The sequence below is a fragment of the Nymphaea colorata genome, chromosome 2 (assembly GCF_008831285.2).
Source record: "Nymphaea colorata isolate Beijing-Zhang1983 chromosome 2, ASM883128v2, whole genome shotgun sequence".
NCBI lineage: Eukaryota > Viridiplantae > Streptophyta > Magnoliopsida > Nymphaeales > Nymphaeaceae > Nymphaea > Nymphaea colorata.
The window spans coordinates 28,723,842-28,749,628 of record NC_045139.1 but is presented as its reverse complement, the minus strand read 5'-3'; the positions used below and the strand labels follow the sequence as shown (position 1 = coordinate 28,749,628).

The 25,787-nt window shown below is 39.0% G+C and overlaps 3 protein-coding genes across 7 annotated transcripts; all 3 read left to right on the top strand.

Annotated features, from left to right (window-relative positions):
* The first annotated feature begins 2,437 nt into the window (after positions 1-2,437).
* Positions 2,438-8,607, top strand: LOC116247369 (uncharacterized). The gene is made up of 6 exons (XM_031619534.2): positions 2,438-2,826; positions 4,255-4,350; positions 5,648-5,866; positions 6,850-6,946; positions 8,089-8,151; positions 8,247-8,607. The coding sequence occupies exons 1-6, from the start codon at positions 2,515-2,517 to the stop codon at positions 8,438-8,440; spliced, it is 981 nt and encodes a 326-aa protein (XP_031475394.1). The 5' UTR covers positions 2,438-2,514; the 3' UTR covers positions 8,441-8,607.
* A 156-nt stretch (positions 8,608-8,763) lies between these two features.
* On the top strand, positions 8,764-17,057 carry LOC116247368 (uncharacterized). 4 transcript variants are annotated; one of them, XM_050075948.1, is made up of 7 exons: positions 9,320-9,726; positions 12,783-12,833; positions 13,450-13,545; positions 14,538-14,756; positions 15,404-15,500; positions 16,469-16,531; positions 16,628-17,057. In XM_050075948.1, exons 1-7 carry the CDS (start codon positions 9,466-9,468, stop codon positions 16,819-16,821), a joined length of 981 nt encoding a protein of 326 aa, XP_049931905.1. In that variant the 5' UTR covers positions 9,320-9,465; the 3' UTR covers positions 16,822-17,057. The 4 variants fall into 4 exon arrangements, with proteins under 4 accessions (XP_031475390.1, XP_049931905.1, XP_031475391.1 ...); XM_031619530.2 differs by lacking the exon at positions 12,783-12,833 and having other exon boundaries at positions 8,764-9,726; positions 14,545-14,756; XM_031619531.2 differs by lacking the exon at positions 12,783-12,833.
* Positions 17,058-19,068: 2,011 nt separating this feature from the next.
* LOC116248000 (uncharacterized) lies at positions 19,069-24,788 on the top strand. Of its 2 annotated transcripts, XM_031620531.2 has the most exons (5): positions 19,069-19,368; positions 19,950-20,043; positions 20,319-20,911; positions 23,624-23,664; positions 23,741-24,788. In XM_031620531.2, the coding sequence occupies exons 3-5, from the start codon at positions 20,602-20,604 to the stop codon at positions 24,746-24,748; spliced, it is 1,359 nt and encodes a 452-aa protein (XP_031476391.1). In that variant the 5' UTR covers positions 19,069-19,368; positions 19,950-20,043; positions 20,319-20,601; the 3' UTR covers positions 24,749-24,788. The 2 variants fall into 2 exon arrangements, with proteins under 2 accessions (XP_031476391.1, XP_031476392.1); XM_031620532.2 differs by lacking the exon at positions 19,950-20,043.
* Positions 24,789-25,787: the final 999 nt, after the last annotated feature.

Below are 25,787 nucleotides of genomic sequence, written 5' to 3'. Positions count from 1 at the left end.
TATGATTTCGACGCCCACAAAATTGACATATAACCTGTTGATTTTCAGAAGTCTTTTGCCCTGAAGTGCTTTGTCCAGCAGGGGAAGAGTTCCTTCCACGACTACGACCACCACGACCATTTCGGCCACTATTAGCCCCACGACTGCCATAGTTTCCTCGACCACCATAGCCTCCTCGTTGAGTGAAAAAGGTTGTGGCTAAAGACTCAACTTAGGCAGGGATTTTAGGAGCAAGCAATTGAAGTCGACGCTCTTGATTGAGTAAGAGATCATGTAACTCAGAAAAGGTGGGTGGTATTTTGGACATGGTGATTGTAGTAATAAAACTTTCATACTCACTCGATAGACCATTGAGAGTATATAAAACCAGATCTGAATCAGAAACAATTTCATTCACAGCTCGAAGAGAATCAACCAAAAACCTCACGTGGTTGAGATATTCTAACATACTTTTGTCATTCTTTTTGGCATTTTGCAAATCCCTCTTTAACTGAGGAATACGAATATTTGAATGAGATGCATGGGCGTTAGCCAGGGCCACCCAGGCTTCCCGAGCCGTGTCATAAGAAATAGTTTGAGTGAGTATAGACTCACTAACAGTAGACAATATCCAGCTTAATGCAAGCTGGTCGGAGCGTTTACATTTGATGTACTCCAGATTAATTTCTATAGAATTAGCATTCAGTTTTTTCGGTGGAGGAATAGAAGAGTCGTCAACATACCTCAATAAGTCCTGGCTATACATAGCACTGTGGAGTTGCGATTTTCAGAGAAAGTAATTGTTTTCGTCCAACTTGATAAATACGAGGCTTGCAATAGCATTCCATTGAGGATTGATGGTTGCCATGGTAGCAACAACGGATGCTCCAAGAATGCTAAAAAAAAAAAACGCGCTCCGGCACGTCCGGAATGCTGCCGGCGTTTTATTTTACGGCAATTCTAAAATGCTGGCTTCTCCCTCTACACCCAATACCATGTCAAAGTTAGAACGAGAAAGACAAAGAGGGAGACGGAAAGAGAGATAGCACACAAAAAATTACGTGGTTCGATCAAACTCGACCTACGTCCACGAAACCTTTCCTTCTCTTACAATTCTGAAAAAGGGAATACTCTCTTACAACAACAACTGAATCTTGAGAAAGAAAAGAATACTAAATAGAAATTTCAGGCTGGTCTGTCAAGATCTAAAAATCTTGGATCTTGATTACAAATTTGAATTTCTTTTCCTTTGGAATAGATTTTGGCATCTTCATGTGTTGGAACATTTGTTGCTTTTCTCTTTTTAGCGTCAATTGCATTTCTTCTATATTTGGCTTGAAATTCAATATTTGATTTACATTGCAACAACTTTATCTCCTTTTTAACATCAATTGCATTTTTTCTATATTTGGCTTGAAATTCAACATTTGATTTACATTGCAAGATTGGTAAGAACGTTGGATCGACAACTTTATCTCTAACAACATCTGCTTAGTTACGATTTTGAAAAGGAACAAACTTTTAAGATGTAACTCGGGGAAGTGTAAGGTGAGACATAATTGGAGCCAATGAATGATAGATAAAAGACGTCTGTCATGTGTGAACGTGAAACGGACTTCTGCCTTGGAAAGGACGGACTTTTAAGATGTAATTTGGTGAAGTGTAAGATGAGACATAATTGGAGTGGACTGGAGTGGCAGATAAAAAAATATTTCACATGAAACCGTCAGGCAGAGGGAGAGAGCTCCGACTGCCGGCAGGTGGAAGAACGGCGTCCTCCGGCATGTTTTCCAAGTGGGTAAGCGTGCGTTTGTGAAGCGCTCAACAATTGAGCGGCTTTCTGTAAATGAAAGCAGTTAAAACCTAAGCAAACAAAGTATATACTGATTGGGCCGCTTTTTGTAAATGCGGACGCTGTCTTGTAAAAACTTTGACAGTTGTAGTTCTCTTAACTGCTGAACTTGTGATTATTTTTGTTCTCATGTAATGGCATGTTTAATGTGTATGGTTGTTTTAGTTCATTCTAAGTTGACTGCTTTGTAATGCCGAGGGAACTTGTCCCTCCAAATCAGGATGCGCCTGAAAGCATAAAGAGAGTCCGGAGCTCCACTAAAGGGATCCATGCTTTTGCCAATTAAGCAACAATTTTTTTTTCATAAACATCCAGAGAAGCTTAATAAAATTGAACAAGCTTCCGTTCATTAAAGTTGAGCAGGCTCCACCAATTGGGAACACGGCCATAAGAATTCTTAACCAGCAAAAGTAACACTCGCCCGCTCCGCACGGTCGCTGACGTTATCACATGCGTCAGGAAAGAAAAGTATGCAGTCTGAACGCGGTACTGCTGCTGTCCGATTTCCTCCACTTGGTTTCCAAGAGGAAGATGAAAAAAAAAAAAGGCTTTGACATATATATATATAATTATATATATATACATGTGTGTGTGTAATGTGCTGAGTGTATTCCTGCACACAAGTAGCGGGTACGAGAGAGAGAGAGAGAGAGAGAGAGAGAGAGAGAGAGAGAGAGAGGAGGATGGGTTCCTTGAATTGTTTACGGAGCTTGGGATTGTCTGGGAATCCAAGTCCCTGCCGAACGATGACGAAGAGTTTCAAGTGGAACCCAACTTCTTGCCGAACGTTGTCGAAGAGTTCCAAGACGATGACCACGATGGAGAGTCGCAAGGTCCCGACGAATCCCAGCGGCGCCGACTTTCCCATTGCGGCGGACAAATGTCAGAGCCTTTGTGGGTGCGGCCGGCGACTCTTCCTTGGCGGCGCTCCGCTCCTGATGACTCCTCCCGCCACGGCACGCCGGCCACCCGATGGCCCCCGCGTCGATCCAACGGTTATTCTCTCTCCCGCTCTCTTTTGCTAGATGCCGTTACAGCAACATCTTGATAAGAATATTTTACGTAAAGGGCCCGAACAATGTAAAAGTTTGAGGAAACCTCGTCGAACATCTAGAAATCTTTTCACTGCCAAGGGTTAATTAGATATTTCCAGAAGGGCCGGTTTGAGAGGCAGACTTCGATCCTAAACCACCTGCTCTGTTTCAAAATGGTCGTCAGCAGAAAACGTGTTGAAGGGTGATTGGAGTACGGCATGAACTTTCCATTCTCTTTTTCCTTCGTATCGTCATCGCACATTTCACTATTATTCCAATTTCACTGTATCGGCCATCGATTCAGCAATGTTTTTCGATAATTTGATCGTCTGTAGTATTTCGCCGTTCATCTCTTTTTCTGCCTCTTTAACCTGTGACTGTATTACCACTGCCTCTTTTTTTTTTTTGGTTCAAGACGTCAAGTGGTCTTTTTTTGTGGCTGAGAGGAGAAAGCAGAGTGAGCTTCAATGCCCTGTCCTCTCTGTCCAATGCTCTGTCGTGATTTTGTTCGTGCCCCACAGGAAGAAAGCCTATTAAATGTTTGAAAAATATTTTCCGTAAATTTTTTGTTAACATGGAGGCCGTAAGAAAAGGGGAGTGTTCGAGAATTAGTACAACTGGTAAACTGTAAATTCTGAAATGTTAGGCTGTTTTTGTGAAGGCTCAATCTTTAGTCGCGCTTTCGTAATTATTCCTCTTTTTAAAGATTTACTTTTATGGGTTCGTTTCAAACCTGCACTTTGAAAAGTTGATGGAATGGTTATCTGATTTCCGACACGTTCAATTGACCGCGATCAGTTTCTCTGTATGTTTTTTTTTTCAAATCTATCTTCGACTTGCAGGCAACTCGCAAATTCATGCCTGCCTGTCTCATTTCTCTGAGATTATTTATGTCATTTTTTTCAAAGGAAAATATTGTAGTTAATAAAATTTCATCTCAGACTAATCTGAAACACTTGAGTAAAGGGCAGGAATGAATTTGTCAACATCTTCGAGGGATAGACAAGGTTGTTAATTGCCTGTTATTAACGCATGAATTCAAAATAACAGAACTGCTACTTTTCATCTTCTCTGAATGTTTTGTTAGGCTCTTATTTTTTACCAGAATAAAGAAATGGACCAGAGATTTCCTGATTTCATATACAGCCCATACCAAGTCCCCACTGCCAAATGGGGCGTACGGCTACCATAACCTTTTAACTCACGAATCGGATAACTTATGACAAATATACCATTTTTTTTATGAGAAAAGGCGAATATTTGTTAGCACGAAAAGTTTAAATGCTACACGGTTTTCAAGATTTTGACATGTACTACTTGTTATTGTAACATCCCGAATGCCCTTTTCTCTACTTTGTTTCTTAATAGAATCATCATTCCAATCTGCAGGTTATACTGAACGAGGTTCATCCCCCAAAGCCTCAATGGTACGACGAACTGTATGCTTGGGCAATGGAAAATCTTATGGAGTCCTACAAGATGAAGGTCAGTTGTGGTTAATATTTCAAGCATAAACACATTTCCTAAGGCTCTTGTTCGTTCTTATTTCACAAGTAGACTAAGTAGTTTCCTTCTCTTTGCTGCTTGAGTTTTCCTCTTTTTCCTTTGTAACCTTCTTTACTAGGTTGTCTTGGAACTATTGAATTTGATCGTTTCTGCAGGGTGTCATAGTCATGTCCGAGAGCCAACAGGCACATCTTGAATCTATTAAGTGCTTGAGCAATATATAAGTCTCAACATTTTTGTACAGCATCAAGTTGCACTATTAGATACCGTAACTTAAGGTTTGAACTCCAGCATTCATGTGGAACTCAGACATGATCTCTGTGGAGGGGAGGCGGGTAGAACAGGTGCAGGCTGCCTTGCATTTTCATAAGCAAAAAGTCAATACTCAGCACTGGGGCAAACTCCTATTTGATATAATTCTGTTGCACTTGCATGATATTTTTCACTAAGAAATATGCAATAATTTCTCTGTGTCTCCTCTGTCAGTGTAAAAATTTTATAGAAGAAAATTTTCACGCTTTTCTCTTTCACTGTTCCTTTCATGTGTTTGTCTTACATCCAAATGTCTTAACCATATCTCCACTTGAAAACTGTAAGTCACTTATGTGATCAGATCTGCAAGAAATTAAGACATATTTCCTCATCAAAGGCATAGTATGTGCACTTCTATGCATGTACAGAAAACTTAATAGGTAGCATGGGTTCACGATATCGGCAATAGAATCTTAATAAATAACCGCTGGTTCACATTCAGCCATTGTTTCAGGATACCACAGACTAATATGTCATCTTCGTGACAGCATAATCATCTACTCACTTTGAGCATGTGAACGTGAGCTAGTCTTCATTTCTCTTGCTTTGCAATGTCTATGTGAACAAGCACCAACAGTCAATGTGTTTCAACAGTTTATGGGGTTACCAAATAATGATTATATATTTGTTGACCTGCAAAACAGCCTATTTTTCTTGTGGAGCAGCTGATCAATGATGTTTTGGAAACTTTCGTTTGCATTGAGGCTTACCACATTCTTTTCTTGCGTAAATCTGTGTTTTCTCTATTCAATAACTTCCCCCCATGTGCTTTTAGAAAGTCAATCAAATTTTCTGTCTTAAAAACAGCTCTGCGTTACATAAGAATTTTTTGGTCCTCTTATGCTTGTATCCTATAATCAATTTCAGGTTCTGCATAGAGCTTAACTATTTCAGTAATAATTGTCTTCTGCAAATTTGTATACATCATTGCTTCTGCTGTTTAATAGATTGCCTGCATGAGAAGATTTCAGGATACAAGGAACAACTTTTCAAGGATTTGGAAGGTGAAACTAGAAAGGTGTTGGAACTAGGTATTGGGACGGGGCCAAATATTCAATATTATGCTACTGGTCCAGATGTTACTGTATATGGAGTAGATCCAAATAAGCAAATGGAAAAATATGCAAAGGCGGCGGCACTAAGGGCAGGGCTACCACCATCAAACTTTTACTTCACGCAAGCGGTAAGGTTGCCTGACTGGTTGGAGTTATTACTGATTCATCGAGATCTTTTCCCTTTCTTTTGGAGTCAACTGAACAGTTATTTTCCAACAGTAGCTTGTGGTATTCCTCAACTGATAGTTGTTCATCATCTCATCAACTGATAATGCTTTACCATGGATACTACCGCAAGTCATGTCTCTTATGTGGATGTTACCTTAACATCCTTTGCTGAATATAAGTCAATATAGTTACTTTACATTGTCATAATAGAAAAAGATATCTGGGATGGTTTCCATAACAGATCTAAATCTGAAGCAACAATTATCATCCATATTTCGTCATGAGCATAAAGCGGTCGAAGTTGTGACACTTTTATCTTTGAATATTGTAAGTGCAAGGATATTGTCATCTAAAGCTAAATTTTACAGCTAGATCTTAGTACCGTAGATAATTCTTAAGTACCATGAAATTTTTGAGTTGTTAGCTGGAGGAACAAACATCGAACTTGAAAGCTGTAGAAATGATTATGAACAATCTTTTGATGGTTTCCAAATTTAGGTGCTTAAAGGTCTGAAAGACATAGTTTCTTGATTTTAAGCGTCGTCAAATGCCTCATTGTCCGGAAAATATAATTGAGGGAAGTTCATGATTTCTTCCAAATTATATTCTCTCTCTCTGAAATATTTTCAGGTGGATCCTATAGAGTTTGTATAATAGAGAAAGTTCCACTTGTGAAGTTGAACATTTTAGTCTTAGAACTTTAAAATGCAGTCTTTTTTTTTTGTTTTTTGGGGTGCAAGTGATCCTTTGCATTCTCTGTGAGCCAGAGACTTGCAATATAAGTGTCTGCAAGTTAGGCCATGTAATGCAACATCTTCAAGAATTTCTTCCTTGTGGCAGTCAAAAGCTAGATTTTTTGTGTCTGATGGTGCATCCGTTTGATAAATTTTATTATTGGCTGTCAGTCAGTGAGAGCACTTTAGTATTGAAAATCAGCACGCAGGTTGGAGAAGGTTTGCCTGCTGAAGATTGCAGCATGGATGTTGTTGTTGGAACACTTGTGCTATGTTCTGTGAAAGATGTTAATGCGACCCTAGAAGGTACCAATCTCTCTCATTTCTTCTTTATCTATTCATGACCATGCACATTGATGCCAATATGTACTTCAGACATGCTTTAGTTTGGGTGTCATTTTTCCACGTACAAAAAGGAAGTGGTTTTATTCATTAGGTTTCAACATAAATACTCTGGCAGCACATTTATATTATGTTTTAGTCTACGTGGTATATAGAGATGAAAAAACACTTCTGTTCTCTGATGGAATGATTGGAATGGTAGTCAACTTGTCTAGTTCTTTATGACATTTTACAAACTGATAACGCTTTGCCCTGACTTGATGAATAATGTGGAGGAGTTGTGTGCGAGACGTCGTCAGCTGAGTATAGTAACATCATTTGCATGTCTTGGCTCATAACCCTTCTGCTGGAATGTGTGTAGATGCACTTAATGGGTTAGACATTGACATGATTGGTGAACATGGATGGAATAAAATTCATCACTTTGCATCTTTCTTCATTAACCAATCTTGGTTCCAATTGTATCTTCTTATTTTTCTGGGGAAAAGTATATTTCACACTAATGTAAAAATCATTTTAGTCAAGAAAGAAAGTATTAGTGCTCAAGAGGTCCTGTATAAACCTTCCTTCAAGCTTGAGGACTGCCTATTCTGCATTATAAGATGTGATATACAATAGAGAATCTAGCAGTGAGTGTGCTCTCATGTCTTCGCTGCTTTCATTCTCCCAAATTTGTTTCTGATCTCAATTAACTGCTTTTCTATTTATCATAATTGTGTTTCTAAATTGAATAAATATTTCAGCTATGCTAACTTGGAAAAGTTATCGATTTAATAATGCTCTTTCAATAATACAAGTCCTTCCTTGCGTTGCTTCTGCACACCCTTTTTCTCCTCTTAGTGTACTGTTATTCAATTACATGGTCCGGTGTCCTATTTCCTGATGAAACATTGCAGCTACCATGCCAATCCAAACCAGGCTGTTGGCTTTCTGTAGTTTGTCTTCTGAATAACCTAGGAGGCTAGTAAGGTTACATTCTAGGTGACCTGTAGCTTGCAAAAATCAGGAACATCTGGGTGTTCGTGTATTAGAAACTGCGGCGGTAGGTGTGAGGATTTTATCTTATAGAACAAACTCTATATTCTCATTTATATACTAATATACAGAGGTGCTGCGAGTGCTAAAGCCTGGTGGACGGTTCATCTTTTTGGAACATGTGGCTGCTCCAGGTAGCTGCTCGTTGCTTTTCACATGAGCCAATTTAAATTCAGCTTTCTTTCTATTGTACTTCATTTTTACAACTTTTCAAGAGTTTAAATTTCAGATGGCACACCACTAAGGCTCCTCCAAGGCATCCTTAATCCTCTACAGAAATTCGTCGCCGATGGGTGCCATTTGAACAGAGAAACAGGAAAAGAAATCTCTAAAGCTGGATTCTCAGATTTGGACCTTAACATGTCTTTTGTGCCTGGTCTCTCTTTCCTCAGCCCTCATGTGTACGGTGTGGCAATCAAATAGGTAAAGAACATATGAACAAAGGCACAAACTATTTGCTCAACCGTCTATGTGCCCAATGGTTTGGATTGGAATAGAATGTACTCTTAACCATGTGTGTTTTTTCATCTGTTCAAATATTTAGATACAAATGGAAATGAAGAAAACTTGATATCGTACCTGAATCTAAATTCAGAATTTGAATCTGATTTTTAAATTCACATCTTATCCCAATCTGACTTTTAAATTGAATCCGAACCGCACTGTAATATGTTACGAACCCTTAACAGACTTCCAAAATATATGGACATCGGATATAGGATGTTCATTCAAAACTAAATCTGAATCTGGAAGTGATAGAATGTCATCGCTTAAGTAAGGAGATGTTAATTTTTTTTTTAAGCAGTTCGATCGGATGGATATCAAATCGAAATCGCATTTATTGAGGTCATTTACATCCCCATGTGCGGAGCTTTTCAGTGGGAAAAATTATCTCGATTTGCTTTATCTGTGTCGATCAGAACTGCAAGTAGCGTGCGCACATGAAGGGTTGGCGCACTGTTTACCAGAGTCGGCGCTTTTGCCAAGTAAATAATTTCTTATTCTCTTAAACTTTGAGAAGAAAGGGTAGTTTAATAGAATTAAATCAGCTTGATTACGTTTAGGAAAATTGAATAGCGCTCACTTAGCGATAACCAGCAAAGCTCTCCTATTCTACTTAAGTCAATGACGTCACCGCCTGCGTCAGGAAAAGAGAAAGCCGGTTTGACAGTCACAGCTGCCGTCCCCTGCAGGATTTCCATCTCACATGGCTTTGAGAAGGAAAGCGAAAACGGGGAGGGACTATGTTGCCCCGATGAAACGAGGTAAAAAGAAAAAAAAAATCGTTGAGATAGTGAAGGTCGGAGGTTTTTGTTCAGCTTGTTGTCCCTCTTCTCGTGGGCCTGTCGATGATTCCCTGCAAAAGCGGCGGGCCAGAGAGAGAGATGGCTTCCTTGAATTGTTTGCAGGGCTTGGGATTCACAGGGAATCCAAATCCCTGCTGAACGATGACGAAGAATTCCGAGAGGAATCCAGGTTCCTGCCGAACGATGGCGAACAGTTCCAAGTGGAGGGCGGCGATGGAGCGTCAAGAGGGCCCGACGAACCCCGGAGGTACCAACCTTCCCGTCAGGGCGGACAAATGTGGAGGTCACCGTCAGGATCTCTGTGGGTGCGCCCGGCCACTCTTCCTCGGCGGCGCTCCTCCCCTGATGACTCCTCCCGCCACGGCACGCCGTTCACCCGATGCTCCCCGCGTCGACCCAACGGTTCTTCTCCCTCCCTCACGCTCTCTTTGTCGCTATGGCAGTCGTAAAACGGTCTTCTTGAAAAGAATATTTTACGTAATGTTTGGTAAAACCACATTTTACTGTTACTACGGGTTCACAAATTCTTAGATATTTTTAAAAGAACCGCTTCCAGGAGAAAACCTGCGACCGGTGATTGGAATTGCAATTTCACCTTTTCTTTTTTCTTTTTCCCTTCGGATCGTCAATTCGTCATCGTACCCTTCCTATATCCTTCACATTTCCACAATGTTTTCCAATATTTTGATCATTAGTTATATGCACTGTTCCGCCTCTCCCTCTAACTTACTTATTACTGCCTCCCCTTTTGATTTAACTTCTTTCTTCTTCAACAACGATGCATGAAATGGCCTACTTCTTGTGATCTTTTCTTTTCGAGATGGAGGAGAGAGATCCCCCAACCCCTAGTGATTTTTTTACTGCATCATAGAAAGCAAACCTAAACGAGTAAACGTTTGAAGAATATTTTTCATAAACGAACTCAGATTAACGTAGCAGCAGCAGTGTGCTTGAGAATTAGGGCGATTGGCAACCTTAAACCTACGGTGGGCACCGGGCCGGGCCACCGGTGGGGGCTCGGGACCCAGCCTGGTAGGAGCTTGAACCGGATGGGCCAACTCGAAACCATTAAAAAATGTTTTTCATTAATAATATATGTTTATTATTAATTTAATATATTTTATATTAAAAATTTTAAAAATAAGTTTTTATTATAATCAGGCCGAGCCCAAACTCAGCCCCGAGTTTCGGACATCGAGCCTTGATATCCGCCCCTACAATAAATCTGAGATGTTAGGAGTACTTTTTTTTAAGGTTCAATTTACTTCTACCATTTCGCTTCAACCTTACAAGAATTGATGGGATGGGAATCTCATTTCTTTTTATTGGACCCAAACGAGTTCTTCTTCAATAAAATGAGGTCCCCAGGAAAGGAAGTCTGCACGTGACATGCCAACTTTTTTAACGTCAGAAGTTGTCAAGTGATGGGCTCGAACTGAATCGAGTTTTATCAAGTCAACTTAAGTGAACTTGAACTCGAACTCGGCTTGGTTAAATAAACAAGTTCTTAGGAAAACTCCAGCTCGACTCGTATGTGGAAACAATCAGCACAAACTCGGACTTGAAACAAGTTTAACCGAGTTGAGTTCAAATTACTCGACCTGGTGTTCACCCCTTATTTATTCTAGAGTTGCAGGCGACTCACAGACTCATCCCTGCCTGTCTCATTTCCATTACAAGTGCACATCTGACATTCTATTTTATGTTAACCATGATTAGTAATTTACAATAGTCATGCATTTAGGAATAGGCTTATGTGATTAGAAAAATACTTCAACAGAATTTTATATTAGTTTATTTCTTACTTTCGTTTCTCATGTTATCTATTATTTTTTGAAGGAAAACAATTGCACTTAATGAAACTTAATTTTAGACTAATTTGTAACACACAAAGGGGTAGAAATGACTGCAATTACTCAACCCACTCTCACACAGGCCACAAACTTTCGGTTTGGTGAATCCCAATCTACCATTTGTTGGCCCCCTTATACGTCCCCAAGAATCATAACCATTTTAGATATAAGATAAAATTCTCGGGATAGTATAATTTATCCCCATCAAGGCACAAATGTCCACAAATGCAGGACAAAGGTCTAGGCGTTGAACTATGCTTTGATATCACTATAATATTCTGGTTCACTCTTTTCCGGAACACAACTTCTAGTTTGGTGGAGTTTAACCGATGAGTTCCCGTCTCAAAAGGGTGCCTATGAAGCAAAAGACTTCACTATTTAGCTAGCCCCTTATAAATTCCCCAAGGTTCATGACAATCTTAGATATGAGTTTAAACTCCTTTGTGTAAGGCCCTACATTTTTTTGCATAAAATAAACAAATAAGTGAGATCAAACAATTTTGGAGCAAAGTAAGATCGAACAATTTTGATTCAAAGCTGTTTTCACTATGTATTTACCCGACTGAACTAGTTGCTTAGTTTGATGTATACACGTATGTGTCATAATAGATAATGATATCAACAAATATTCTTTGAGGAAAAAATGTGATTTGGATCAATTCAAGAAGCTGTCGAAAATGTGGCGGGTTGGATCAAAGTATTTGAAATAGACTCGCGACAATCAAGGTATGAGAAATATCCTTACATGATAAAACATGTAAGTAACGTATATTCTGGACTGGTAATGTAGAATGTTTATATAGATTATTTATATGCATATATGGTATTATATGCACGGAAAACGTTCTTATACAAGAGGAATGTGTAGGTCATCACATGCTTATGGTTTTTGGTGAAAGATGTTATGTTTGATTGATGTAAACAAATTTCTCTAGAATTCACATGAAGAAGGCTACACATGCTGAAAAGTATATATTGTATGAAACATACAAATCTATTGCAGGTTACATGAAAAATTTTATGGTATGTACGAAAATTGTGTGGTACAAGCGAAAATTGTATGATACATGCAAATCAGTACAGTAACATTTGAAATTTGTATGGTACAAGAGGCGTTTCCTTATCCCTCAGCTCGGGTGCTTAGAGGAGCTGGTGTGCTATTTTGGCTGAAGTTGGGTGGTTTGGCCCTCTTGCGATTGCAATGATGTGTGATATCTCAGGAAACTTCACTACAAGTTACCCTTGATTTAATAGATCACTGGTAAAGATATGTTTTATTCTGATTATACATTACTCACGGGATCTCTACTGATGCTCATCACGACAGTCATGATAAAGTTATATTGTCAGTCAATCAACTATTGGTTCAAATAGTTGATTGACTGACAATATAACTTTATAAGCCATGAAGTTTTGAAGTGAGTTACGGCTCTAGTGCGTTTGAACCATGCAATATTTGTGTGGCAGTGATGAGTTTTGGCTTTGTTTTGACACAATTTTGGATCGTCATATTTATGTATATTACTTTGCTGAACCATGTTTTATTGATATTTGAGTATTTCCCATACTCAAAGAAGTCTGACCCTCTCACCAATATTTTCTCAGGTAGCTTTGATTAGCGTGGCCTTGATGACCACATTTCTTGATGTTGCATTGGTAATATCTTGGCACTATTTTGAATCTTGGGGTTTGGTTGAATCTCCGTTGGGCTGGGCCTAAGTATTTTTGTATATACCCTAATGAGTCGTCTAAACAAGCATTCTATCTCATTTTGTATTTTATTCTGAACTTGTCATAACTCAAGTTTATGTTTTAGCATAAAACCTTCAATTTTTACTTTCAGATTGCCACAGTGAATTTGTCAAAAGAACATTAAGGAAGAGATGATTTTGTTAATAGCATATAGATAAGTAAGGCAAGAATTCAAAAAAATCAGAAGCCTATTTCATCTTCTCTAAAAAATCTTTTAGGTGCTTATTATATTTTTTTTCCACAATAAAAAACATTTCTTTGTTTTCATATGCAGGCGATAAATAATAAGCCCTAGTGCCAACTGCCAAGTAGGACCTACAGCCACCATAACCTTTTAACTCGCAAATCTGATAAGTTATGACAACAAAGCAGTTTTTTTACGAGAATAAAAATATCTGTTAGCACAAAGATTTATATACTTCACGTTTTTGAAGATTTTGACATGTACTACTTTACGTGCGATTTCCTCAATGCATTTTTTCTCTATTTTTTTCTTAATCAAATCATCATTCTAATCTAGGTTATACTGAAGGAGGTTCATCCACCAAACCCTCAATGGTACGACAAATTGTTTGCTTGGGCAATGGAACATCTTATGGAGTTCCACCGGAAAAAGGTGAGTCATGGTTGACACTTCAAGTTCAAATATAAACTCATTGCCTAAGGCTCTTGAATATATTTTCTTCTTTCACAAGAAGACTATTTAGTTTCCTTCTCTTGGCTACTTAGTTCTGCTTGATTCTTTACATTAGTCATGGAGTTTTCTCTTTTTTCCTTTGTAACTTCCTTTCTTACGGTGTCCTGAAACTACTGAATTTTTATCGTTTCTATTGTTCTACACGGTGTCGTAATCCTGTCTGAGAACCAACAGACTCATCATGAATTCTATCCATAGGTGCTTGAGCGATATATTAGTCTTAAACATTTTCTATACAACATTGAATTAAAATATTAGATAGCTTAACTTGATTTGAATTCTAGCATTGATGTGGAACTCAAATATGACCAGGATGGGGGACGCCATCAATAGAAGCAGGTTCCCTTGCATTTTTATAAGCAAATAGTCACCCCTCAGCACTGGGACAAACTACTACTTGGAACAATTCTATTGCACTTGCATAATTTTTTTCAGTGCAAAATATGCAAGAAAAGTGTTGTAGTAAGTCCCCCGTTAGTGTAAAGATTTTACAAATGAAGATCTTCACAAAGTTTCTCTTCGAGAGTTACTTTCAGTGTCTCTTCACATCAAAATGTCTTAATCATATTTCTAGTTGAAAATTACAAGTCACTTATGTGATCAGTCCTGCAAGAACCTAGTGGACCAAATGAACAATGATGGATTGAATTCCTAGTTTTGTTTGCATTGACACTGACGAGTACATCTGCGTTTTCTCTCTTCAATAACCTCCCCTCAAGTGCTTCATGAAAGTCAACCGGAGTTTCTGTTTAAAAAACTGTTTTGCATTAGGAATGAGATTTTTATGATGCTCTTGTGCTCATATCCTATGGCCAATTTAAGGCTCTGCATAGAGCCTAAGTAACGTCTTTCAGTAGTAAATGTATTCTACAAATTTTTACACAACATTGGTTCTGCTGTCTACATGAAAGATTTCAGGATACAAGGAAAAACTCTTCAACAGTTTAGAAGGTGAAAATAAAAAGGTCTTGGAGCTAGGTATTGGGACAGGGCCAAATATTGGATATTATGCTAATGTGCCAAATGTTACCGTATATGGAGTAGACCCAAATAAGCAAATGGAAAAATATGCAAAGGCGGCAGCACTAAGGGCAGGACTACCACCATCAAACTTTTACTTCACACAGGCGGTATGGTTGTTTGACTGGTTGGAGTTGATGTATTGATTTATCTAATCTGTTCCTTTACTTTGGAGTCAACAATTATTTTCTGACAGACTCTTATTTCTCAACTGATAGCTATTCATCATCTCAGCTCATCAGCTGTAATGCTTTACCATTGACACTACTGCAAGTCATATCTCTTGCAGGGATGTCATCTTTACATCCTTTGCTGAATATAGGTCCTGTACTTCAAAATTTTGTAACCAGAAAAAGTCATCGGAAAATTTTCTTTTAAGCATGGTCAAAAACCTTATTGTCAAGAAAATCAAGTTGAGGGAAGTTTGTGATTTTTCAAAAATTATAGGCTCTTTTTGAAATATTTTCATGTTGACCCTTCTATAGGAATTTTCATATTAGAGAAACAAAACGTTCCAGTCTTAGAATTCTAAAATGCATAGAGTTCCGCTTTTTTTCCTCGGGTGTGAGCGATCAGTTGCATTCTCTGCCAGCCACAGACTAGCAGAACAAGTGCCTTCAAGTTATGTCTTGAATGGTTTTCTTCCATGTGGGAGTTTGAAGCTAGATTTCATGTCTGATGGATCAGTCATTTTGATATTTTTATTATTGGCTTCGCCCAGCAAGTCTATGAGAACACTAAAGAATCGATAATGTAGGCTGGAGAAGGTTTGCCTGCTGAAGATTGTAGCATGGATTTTGTCGTTGGAACACTTGTATTATGTTCTGTGAAAGATGTTCGTGCGACCCTAGAAGGTACCAATTTCTCCCTATTTTTCTTCTTAATCTATTCATGGCCATGCACATCGACGCCAACATGCACGTGACACGTCAGTCATATTTTAATTTGGGTTGTCATTTTTCTAAAGACAGACAAAATGCGGTTTTCGTCACTATGTTTGAAAAGAATTCTTGTAACACATTTACGATCGTTTTTACTCTCTGTGGAATAAAGGCCTGTGAAAAACACATCTTTTCTCAGATGGAATGGAATGTATGAAAATGGAAGTTAACTTGCCGAACTCTTTATGCCATGTAAACTGTTAGGGCTTTGCACTGACTCGATGAATAATGTAGAGGAGTTGCCTGCAAGATGTCATCAGTTATCCTCAGTAACGTCATTAACATGTCTTGGCTTGTAATCCTTTTGCTCAACCATGTGTACATGTCCTTAATGGGTTGGACATTGACATGATCGGTGAACTTAATAGATGGAATAAAGTTCATCTTTCTGCATCTTCATTAACCAATCTTGGTGCTAATTTTAACTTTTTCGTGGGGAAAATCTCTTTTGCTCTCAAGTAAAAAAAGCTTTTGGACAAAAAAGAAAGTATTAGTGCGAAAAGAGGTCTTATTTAAGCCTTGCTTCAAACTTGACAACTGCCTATTCTGTGATATAAGATGTTATATGTCATAAAGAATCTAGCAATTATTGTGCACGATAAGCAGTACTCAGGGTTCTCTTTTGCTCATCTTGGTGTACTGTTATTCAATTACATGGTTCAGGAGTCTTGTTTCCTGATGGAACATTGCAGTTATCATGCCTTCCTTAATTTGTCCTCTTAAGCTAGGAGGCTAGTCGTGTTACGTTCTAGGTGACCTGTAGCTTGCAAAAATTGGAAGAAAGCTGGATAATTCTTTTGCATAAGAAACTGAGGCTGTAAATATGAGGATCATATCTTGTACAACTAACTGTATGTTCTAATGTATATACTACTGTACAGAGGTGCTGCGAGTGCTAAAGCCTGGTGGGCGGTTCATTTTTTTGGAACATGTCGCTGCTCTAGGTAGTACTTCTCTTTGCTTTCCAGCTGAGTAAATTCACATTCAGCTTTCTTTCTGTTGTACTTCGTCACTGTAACTTTTCAAGAGTTTAAATTCAGATGGCACACCACTAAGGCTCCTCCAAGGCATCCTTAATCCCCTACAGAAGTTCTTTGCCGATGGGTGCCATTTGAACAGAGAAACAGGAAAAGAAATCTCTAAAGCTGGATTCTCAGATGTGGACCTTAACATGTCTTTTGTGCCTGGTCTCGCTTTGCTCAGCCCTCATGTGTATGGTGTGGCAATCAAATAGGTAAAGGGCATGTGAACAAAGCCGCAAACTATTTGACATATCAACAGTCTGGGAGCCCCTACACTATCCTGCTGATTGCGTCCTCGTGGCATTCTTTCAGAAGTGAGAGGTGGTTCATGGTGCAAGATTGTTTTATCTAATAATTAACATTAGACCAGTTTCGTATTGCTCTCTCATGAGGAAGCATGACATTAGTGGAAGATGCTGTTGTTGTTATATATATATATGAATGCTGATATCTTGAGCGCCCAAAGTGGAAAACGTTGCGCATTAAACACTAACAATTTGAGGGCGTGAATTTTATTTGACGCCGTGAAATTGGTTAAGGTACTGTATCGATGAGAGCATTTGGGTATTGGAGGAAGATGAGTAGTTTTAGTGGGGGTGGAAAACTGTTGCTGATACCCAACAATTGAAAGGTGAGCAGAACTGCTGGCGTTCTGTGGCTCTGCTGATCTGTGTTGGGTTAAAGCCGACCTGGGTAGCCTTTGGAGTTTGGCCAGACTAGACGAAGGAGATCGGTCTCGCCAAGGCTACCAGAACCGATGGCGTTTTGGACACATCTTGATATGGCCTGTGTGACAAATAAGGGCCGTTTACCGGCCAAACCTGCAGATACAGCTTTTATTAGCTGCTACATTGATAAGTAACAAAAGATCTTTTCTTTTTCCCTGTTTAACTCTTTTGGCCATTATGGCCCCGATACAGGCCGCTGCTTGTCGGTGATTCGATTCAGATGTTTAATGATTCTGATAGAATTTGGAATTCAGAAGCCGATATTTGACAACATTGGGTTTCCCATCCGACCTAACAAAGAAAATGATCGGTGAGCGGATGCATTTATTATTTTGACATGGAAAATAATGGAGTTGTTGACAAACGTACTGATGATAACGATCACCAACTTCATTCTTGCAGGCCAGCAACTCCCCAACACTCACCTTGTTTTAATCCTTTCTAGCTTGATTAAACATGCATTCTTTCCATCTTATATTATGGTAATTAAACACGGGTATGGTGGTATGTCTATGTTTGAGTGCGACATCGACGTCGGTCTTCCTTTCTTTTTTGTGTTCATCTTAATGGCGTGGAACGTTCATCTACCACACATTCGCTGACTCAGTTTCTCTAACGAGGGAGAAACTCTAAGCAAGTCTTAGCCGGTGTGTACTTATACAACCATGAGAATGCTTTTAAAACTAGAGACTGATGAAGCTTAAGTGGAAATAGTTTCCGGATGCCTTTTTTGAACGTACAGCAAAGCAGAAATTTGAAGAAAAACGTCAGATCCATTCTTCCAGGCAAACTTTCTTCCCCCTAGAATTTCATCCCCTAAAGACATGACATGCTGCAAACATATTCTCTCGTGTTTGATTGGTGTGCCACGGGGGTGCACGGGCGAGCCAAATTGCAGGATACCCTGAAGAACATATCCCAAACTTAATTATGAAACCCCCAGTCAAGCAAATAAGGTTTTTAATGGGGTGATAGGGATGCAAATCTACCATAATATAGTTGTTGCTCCAAGTGGAAGTGATTCAAAAGCACATTGGCAGGATCATCACATCCATTAATGAAGACTCATAGAATCCGGGGTGGTGATGTATCATACTCAAGTGGGAAGATTGACAATGACAGATGAGGATCCTTGGCTCTTTAAAACTTGACCCCATATGCCTTGATGCATCTTGATGGAGACCTCTGGAATATTGCCATACTATTATTGGGCTTCTATCCCTTGCTTTAGCAAATAGACAGTTTCATGTGGGTGTGTCTATCTTGGCACAAAGTTTTGTGCAACGCGAGCCATTTCTTTCCACAATCGTGTTCTTTTCTAGTGGCTCACGATCTTACGTCCCGAACACCAGATTTTCCTTCTAAGTCATTTCTGTAAGTAAAGAACTCATTGCTCCGTCAAATCTGGTCGCCCCTCTCCTCTTCGTTCCGTCTCACAGAGTTTCTACAGAAAAATGAAACGACTGAGAAGATCACTTATCAGAATTCCCTGACGCCAGGATGATGAGCACAAATCGGAATGGTCTCACGGTGTTGTGCTCTTATGGTTGTTTCGTGGTTCGGCCTACTTTTCCACAAACACAGATAGCAAGCTGAAATTTTGATACTTAAAAAGTGGGAAAAAAATATTGCGTTTAAGTTCACATAAATGATGAGATCCTAAGCTAATTTTAGGACAAAAAGCGGGTTTCACGGTGACCGTGGAGAGGGGGATGGGCCAGGATCGTGGGAGGGGGACCCTCCGCTCACCGAAGATCAACGGTCTGGATGTCAGAGGAAAGATTTGGCGCTCTGAGTTTTATAGAAATGATTTATGTTGATTAATTGGAGCTAAAGGGATAGAAAAATAAGTAAAAGGGGAGAGAGAGAAAGAGCATGGCTTCCGTACACTGCGAAAGAGGGGGCTTCATCTAAGGCAGCCACTTCGTTCCTCAAGGGCACCTTTCACGTTCTTCCTTCTCCCTTCCGTGGAGGATTTTTGGGGGTGTCCTGGAGTGGGTAGATTAAGGCTAACGTGGAGAAAAGCTTAAGGTTTGTCCCCTTTTTCGTTTGCTTCTCCTTTGTTTCCTGTTCTCGTTTTCCTTCGTTCTGAATCATGTAGATCGTCTACTCCTTCAGGTTCTTTCAATTTACTGTGGCAGTTATCTGCAATAACTATCTTTGTCCCTTTCTTCCTCCCTTTCCTGTTATGTTTTTTTAGAGACTTTGTGTTATTCAGCATGTTTTGTGATTATCGGCCATTCTTCCCCCTCCCCACCCTTCTTTTTCTGGTTTTTCTTGATTATTAAGCTTTGGGTGTTGTTGGGTTCAGTGATTCGTTGACGAGGATGTCGATATCCCGAGTGAATGTTCTTCCTTTACCTAAGTATTTGACTCCTTCTGATCTCACCACATTTTACTGGCATAGTGTCAATTCCTGTTTGTAAATTATTTCTCTCTTTGGTATCACCTTCCTTGTGTTTCATCATTTAAACCTGTTCTGCTTGATGCGTCTTGCTTGTTACCCTGGTGCTTCTGCTCTTTTTGGGAAACTGTGAGAGGATTATGTCTACGTTTGAGAACTGAATGAGCGTTAGGTGTCACTCCTTTTAAACGTTTCTCTCCCTTTGTAGGTTCTGCTTGTCTACTTCGGCGTGCACGTTATAGCTGACAAAACTTTATGATATGAGCGGCAATTTAGCAGCATACTCCCTAAGTGGGTGCGAGGTTGGTATTATCATTTTATCACTGATAGATATTTAAAGTTGGTGGACAGATGAAGCATTGTTTGTTAAGGAGGATGACACTGATTTCTGCTTATATTAATCATCTGATGGTTTAAACTCTTATTTCCTCGTAAATTTAGTTGTAAAGCACTGAGGAAATGATCGAAACCATTTGTTTTCAACAACACTTTTTGTACACCTTGATATTGTTTGGTTTGTGGCGGTGTTTTCCTCTATTAGTCCTTTTAATCTTATGTCTGTGTTGCATCTTCACAGAACTGCTCTGGGTGAAGACTCGAAGTCTTGTGACAAATATCACTTCTCTCTTTAAAACCATTGGGACAGAGTTCTGGCTCATGACCTTCTGGGATTGTTGAAGAAAAGCAACAGAGTTTCTATTGTCATGAATAGTTTATGAACCGTACATCACTTGATATTAAAAGTATTTGTAGGGGCTGCCAAGTTTGGTAAAGTTGCACAAAAGATAGCTAAGACGGGTTCACTTTGTTGTGTGGCTGCAAGGCCACATGGATCCAATGCAGGAAGCCAACGTTGGTCCATGGGTCCAAACGAGCCTTACTGGCAAACAAACTCAAGCTTTTCACCTCCATTATCAAGCAGGTGGGATCAAATGTTTCAATCTGAAGGTGTGTCACACAGTGCTCGTGGAGGCTTGCAGCTTTATGATTCATCACAGTCTTCAAATAGTAAAGAAAGCAGAGGCTGGGTGAGAAATGACCAGTTCCCCTGTCATCACTACTCTGCATCTGATGGTATTGTATCCCAGTTTAGCAGCCCATCTGATGCTCCTCAACATACTGCACCTTTGCAGGGAGTTGGTGTTGATTCTATATCAACTACACTACAAGGTACCTCATCATTAATCCAATGTGTGCTTGTTTGGTAGTTGAACGTGACTGTCTGTGTTTTATGCTTCTGCTGTTACTTGCTGTTTGTTTCTAACTACATGTTTGTTTTCTATAGTCATGGTTTTTGTGTGGGCGCTATGGCTAATTTTCTATCTAGTAAATTCTTGACCAATCTCTTATAAATATTTTAAGATATACAATATTGAAGGACATATGAAGGGTTTAGATAGAATTCCTGTGGCCTTTTCTACCTTGCATGCATGAAGCCCTTCTGGACTGATTGATTATCATTCAAGTACATTAGGGATTCTTCAATAGCTTTCTTGACCAATGTTATAAAGGGTGTATCATAACATGTATCAGTTGGGCTGACCTATACGCCATGTCATAATGTATTATAGTGCATCGTAAAATTATTTTTTAATTCATAAAAAAATAAAAAATCATAAAAATATAAAATTCAGAAAAAAAATTAAGAAAAATAATGAAAAATGTGTTCTATATGGAAAACTCATCACACACATAATGAAAATTCATGATTCATCATTCATAAACCATTTAACAACATTAAGAAAATAAAATGAATATCTTCATAAAATAAATAGAAACCTATCCTAAACTTTAGGAAACAATAAAAATATATGTGAAACTTGGAATTGAGAGATTGTATGCCTTTTGTAGGAGAAAAAACATAAAAATTCTCTTTTTCCAAACACGAATGGGTTTCCCACGATCCACTTTCCTTTCAAACTAGCAAGTTCTCCTTCAAATCAACAATTTATTTGACAATTTCTCTACAAAACCAGCAAAAAAGTCTCCCTCCCAAAGCTCTTAGAAGTGTTAGAAATGGAGGGAAAGAGGTGTTTTTGAAAAAATAAATTGACCAAAAGGGGTGTAGTGCCCTCTTCTTAAAATTTGCACCGTATCATAAGATACATGCCATGTTTTCTGTATCGTATGATATGTACCGTGTCCTATGATGGACATTTTTAATGTGTATTGTGGGTGTATTATATAGATTTTGCCGACCTGATACATATTGTACACTATCGATAACACCGTTCCTGACATTCATAAACAGTGTTTTAACTATTTGTGCATTATAGAATGAAGGTGATTGTCTTCTTCTTGTTGATGATATCATTTAAACTAGGAGTTGCAAAAGATCTGTCATGCACCAAACCAAGAATGGCCCGTCCAGCTTTTATAGTAAAAGATGTAAAAAGCTTGAACCTTTTTGGCATTGGAGTTGGTAGGTTTGTGATCATATTTTGTTGGTGTGCATTTGTACATGTGATGTATTTGACTTACTATTGGGTTGTCCATCATTTTTCCCATTGTAGTTAAAGTGATTACTGTTGTTAAGGTATTGTAATGATGGTGGTAATTGGACTAGGTGGTGGAACTCTTGAAATTATTAGTGGGCATTGATAGCAAAACTGTTAATAATGTGGGGCTTATTTGTTGCCTACAATAACAGATTAACGCTATCATGAGGGAAAAGCTGAACCTGCCAGTGCCTTGTTTTTCCTTCCAAATAAAATTTCAAGGGAATGAAGTCTATCTTGATTAAATTCTGTCTAAATTTTGAAACCTATCTTTTGGAGCTTGCACAAAGCAATTTGCCTGGTAGACTGAGTTACTGTCTGTCGTTTCCAGTTGGTAGTCCTCCTCAGCTTTTTATTTTGGGAATCATCCATGGTTGTATCCGTTTTCTCCCTAAATGCCAAGCTTGACAATACTCATTGTGTTGTCAATTCTGTGAATCACCTTCATGGCAGTTCGCCACATGCAGACTTCAATTCTAAAGATCTGAAAGGTCGTGTTACTATCCTATTATTCCTATTCATATCATGTTCTTTGGTTGTCAGTTGGCTTTTTTTTTTTTTTTCCATAGGCCATTCATCTCTTTTCCTTGATCTGGATCTGATGGTGTGCCCTAGGGCCCTAACCCCATCTGCTGATAGTTAATAGGCTGCTAGCCATGGGCTTCTAGTAACAGATTCTTTGATGCATATAAGATGACCTTGATATGGTTCCACTGAAGCTGAGGATCTCTACTATATAATATGCAATGGTAACTGTTGCAGAGATTTCATAGGACCAATTACACATTTTCTTGTTCTTGTTATATGTTCAATCAACAAACAATTATCATATCCAACTTCGTGTTTCTTCTTTCTCCCTAATGGTAGACTCTTGATCCTTTTCACTTTCTCCCCCACTTTCTTATTTCCTTTTTTGTTGTCTGCAGGTGTTGAACTATAGTGTCCAATGGATTGGGGCCATATCTTAGTGGTTTTTCTGTTTTCTATTTTTGTGGCTGTCTGGACACTATTGTCCTTGTCTTTTATCTGTTCTAAAATTCTAATGGTGCATTTCGTGGTAATAGTTTCTAACAATACAGATTTCATATAGCCTGAAGAAACTCCACACATGCACATGGTTTTTTTTTTTTTTTTTTTTTTTTTTTTTGTAAGTGTGGTCGGGAAAGGCTTGCCATGTTATACATTCAATGACTGAAACAATGCCATAAAGCTTTAGAAGGTGACTAATGTAAATGCCTAAATATCTACTATATGAGCCATAGTAGCTATTTGACCAAATCATATTCCATCTTTGACATTTCGTTGCATGAAAAGAAGCTTGATCTGATGGACTATATTGCCATTTTAATTGCTGGGTTCTAATGTCCATATTATATCCTGACAGAACCAGCATCCAGTTCACTTCTATTTCCTCAATCAACGGAGGTAACATCTTGCTTTTCCATTCTTATTTGCTCTATGTAAAGAATGCTATAGCTTTTCTGGTCTTGTTTTCTTGCAGGGACACTTTGGCTTCAGGACTTCAGCAGCTCCTAACAGCTGCAGCTCAACATCACATTCAGATGCTAGTGAGTGTGAACACATGGGGAAATCGCCAACCCGTTTCTTACCCCGGAACTTTGCAAGTCACTGCTCCTTTATGTCAAAATCTGTCCACCCTCTTTCTTTTCCCAACCAAGGTTCTGAAATTGAAGCTCACGTTTCAAGTATTAGCAGTAATACTAAAGACAGAGGGATAACCTCTAGCACTCTTCATTCAGACTCCAAGTCTTCTCGAGCATTTGATGAACCTCAGCCATTGCTAGGTTCTTCAGATTTGAGTGCTGGTTTTCAGCATGATGGTCTCCTGCAGAGCAGCTCTAGTAGCATTGATTTTACTGACATCTCTGACCAGTTTGACCTGGAGTATTTTGGGCTTTCATGTAATATGTCTGAGTCTCTAAGATGCGGAATATGTGAAAGATTATTGTCTCAGAGGTCTCCATGGAGTTCTGTTCGAATTGTTAGATGTGGTGACATGCCTGTTGCTGGTGTTCTTTCCTGTAGCCATGTCTATCATGCAGAGTGCTTAGAACATAATACCCCAAAGTTTCAAAAACATGACCCTCCGTGCCCGCTTTGCGCTAAGTCAGATGAAGAGATTAGGGCAGTCCCTGAGCAACATGTTCTAGGTTCGAGGATGAAGAGTGGATTTCCCAAGCTTAAGTCAACTGTTGAAGATGATGCAACATCATCAAGATCTTGGAGTTGTGGACAGTGGGGAGATTGTGTTGAAGGAACAATCCAAGCACCTGTTCGTGGGAACTTGTCTTCTTTGAACAAACACCATCTTAAGAAGCAGTGTACAAAAAGGGGGAACTCCAGCAAAGATTTGCCAGAATCAGTCGTGATAAAGAAAAGGGGTTTGTTTTCTTCCAAATTATTCAATGGCAGGAGGACCATGCATCCATTTGCTGCTAGGGGGTGCTCAAGGTCAACACCATCTGTTCACTCATTGAAAGGATGGTGAAATCTAAATTGTTTGTCATTATGAAATTTCTTGTCTTTCATCGAACACCTTCTATCCACCACCATGACTTATGGGTCATTTTGCATCACCATAAGATTCATCTGAGGTCACATATAGCTGCTTAGGAGGAATATCTTCACATTCTCCACTAACCAAGTATGGCTTATGGAGTCACTGGTGGACATTCATGTGCTTTTTTGATTTGTTTATGCTAATTTTGGCCCTGATCAGACTATAAAGATCGGACGTGATGTTTACAATTCCCTGGAGATCCTAGTAACCTTAAATTCATGCATGGCACAATGAGATATAGATATGCAGATAGGCAAATACTGTCTTGGTTGGAGCATTACTTGTTGTCACTTGACAGAACTGTCTTCTGTGCAAGTTCGGTTAAGTGCTGGATGTTTGGGACTCATCGCACTATTTTGTATGTAAACTTTTAAAACCTATGCATCTCCTATACTATATCATGATACACAGTCCTATAGGTTTCATTTGCGGTTGGTGAAGGCATGTTTAAACATATTAACAATAAGAAGGAAAAGGTCCATCTCCACAAAAGGTTCCGATTTAGTGGGCTCCCATGCTATGAAAGAAAGATGGAATACACAGAACGTAATGGTCTCTCTTAAGTCGTGACCACCAGAGCTACATCTTAAAACTTTCGTGGTGCATACGAGTTGATGATGGATGCCAATGGATTTATGTCGATATTCAATTTCCTGTCCTCTTGGTCAATCAAGAACAAAAGGGAAGAAGGGTTTTTTTTTTCCCGACAAATTAGGTGGGTGCAGTTAAGTTACCAGTGCTGGAAGAATCTCGAGAGATATTGTATATGCCATCTCTCAGAGGGACTTTGTTTTCCTTTGTTCTGTGAATCTGTGGATGTGGTTCAGAATACCTTGGACTTAATTTTGTCATTATTCTACTATTGTAGTTCTGAAAGGCATCCCGATTCACAACTGATTGCGAGCCTAATTCAGTGAATCTCATACTGCTGACTGATGGAATTGTCTCCTTAATCTGGCTATTATAT

Bases quoted from the DNA above. Each gene is read 5' to 3' on its own strand.
- LOC116247369 (XM_031619534.2), top strand. From the start codon at position 2,515: ATGGGTTCCTTGAATTGTTTACGGAGCTTGGGATTGTCTGGGAATCCA. The intron at 2,827-4,254 runs GTTATTCTCTCT...TCCAATCTGCAG, and splicing joins GCCCCCGCGTCGATCCAACG to GTTATACTGAACGAGGTTCA. The intron at 4,351-5,647 runs GTCAGTTGTGGT...CTGCATGAGAAG, and splicing joins TGGAGTCCTACAAGATGAAG to ATTTCAGGATACAAGGAACA.
- LOC116247368 (XM_031619530.2), top strand. From the start codon at position 9,225: ATGGCTTTGAGAAGGAAAGCGAAAACGGGGAGGGACTATGTTGCCCCG. The intron at 9,727-13,449 runs GTTCTTCTCCCT...ATTCTAATCTAG, and splicing joins CTCCCCGCGTCGACCCAACG to GTTATACTGAAGGAGGTTCA. The intron at 14,757-15,403 runs GTATGGTTGTTT...TCGATAATGTAG, and splicing joins ACTTTTACTTCACACAGGCG to GCTGGAGAAGGTTTGCCTGC.
- LOC116248000 (XM_031620532.2), top strand. From the start codon at position 20,602: ATGGGTCCAAACGAGCCTTACTGGCAAACAAACTCAAGCTTTTCACCT. The intron at 20,912-23,623 runs GTACCTCATCAT...ATATCCTGACAG, and splicing joins TATATCAACTACACTACAAG to AACCAGCATCCAGTTCACTT. The intron at 23,665-23,740 runs GTAACATCTTGC...GTTTTCTTGCAG, and splicing joins TATTTCCTCAATCAACGGAG to GGACACTTTGGCTTCAGGAC.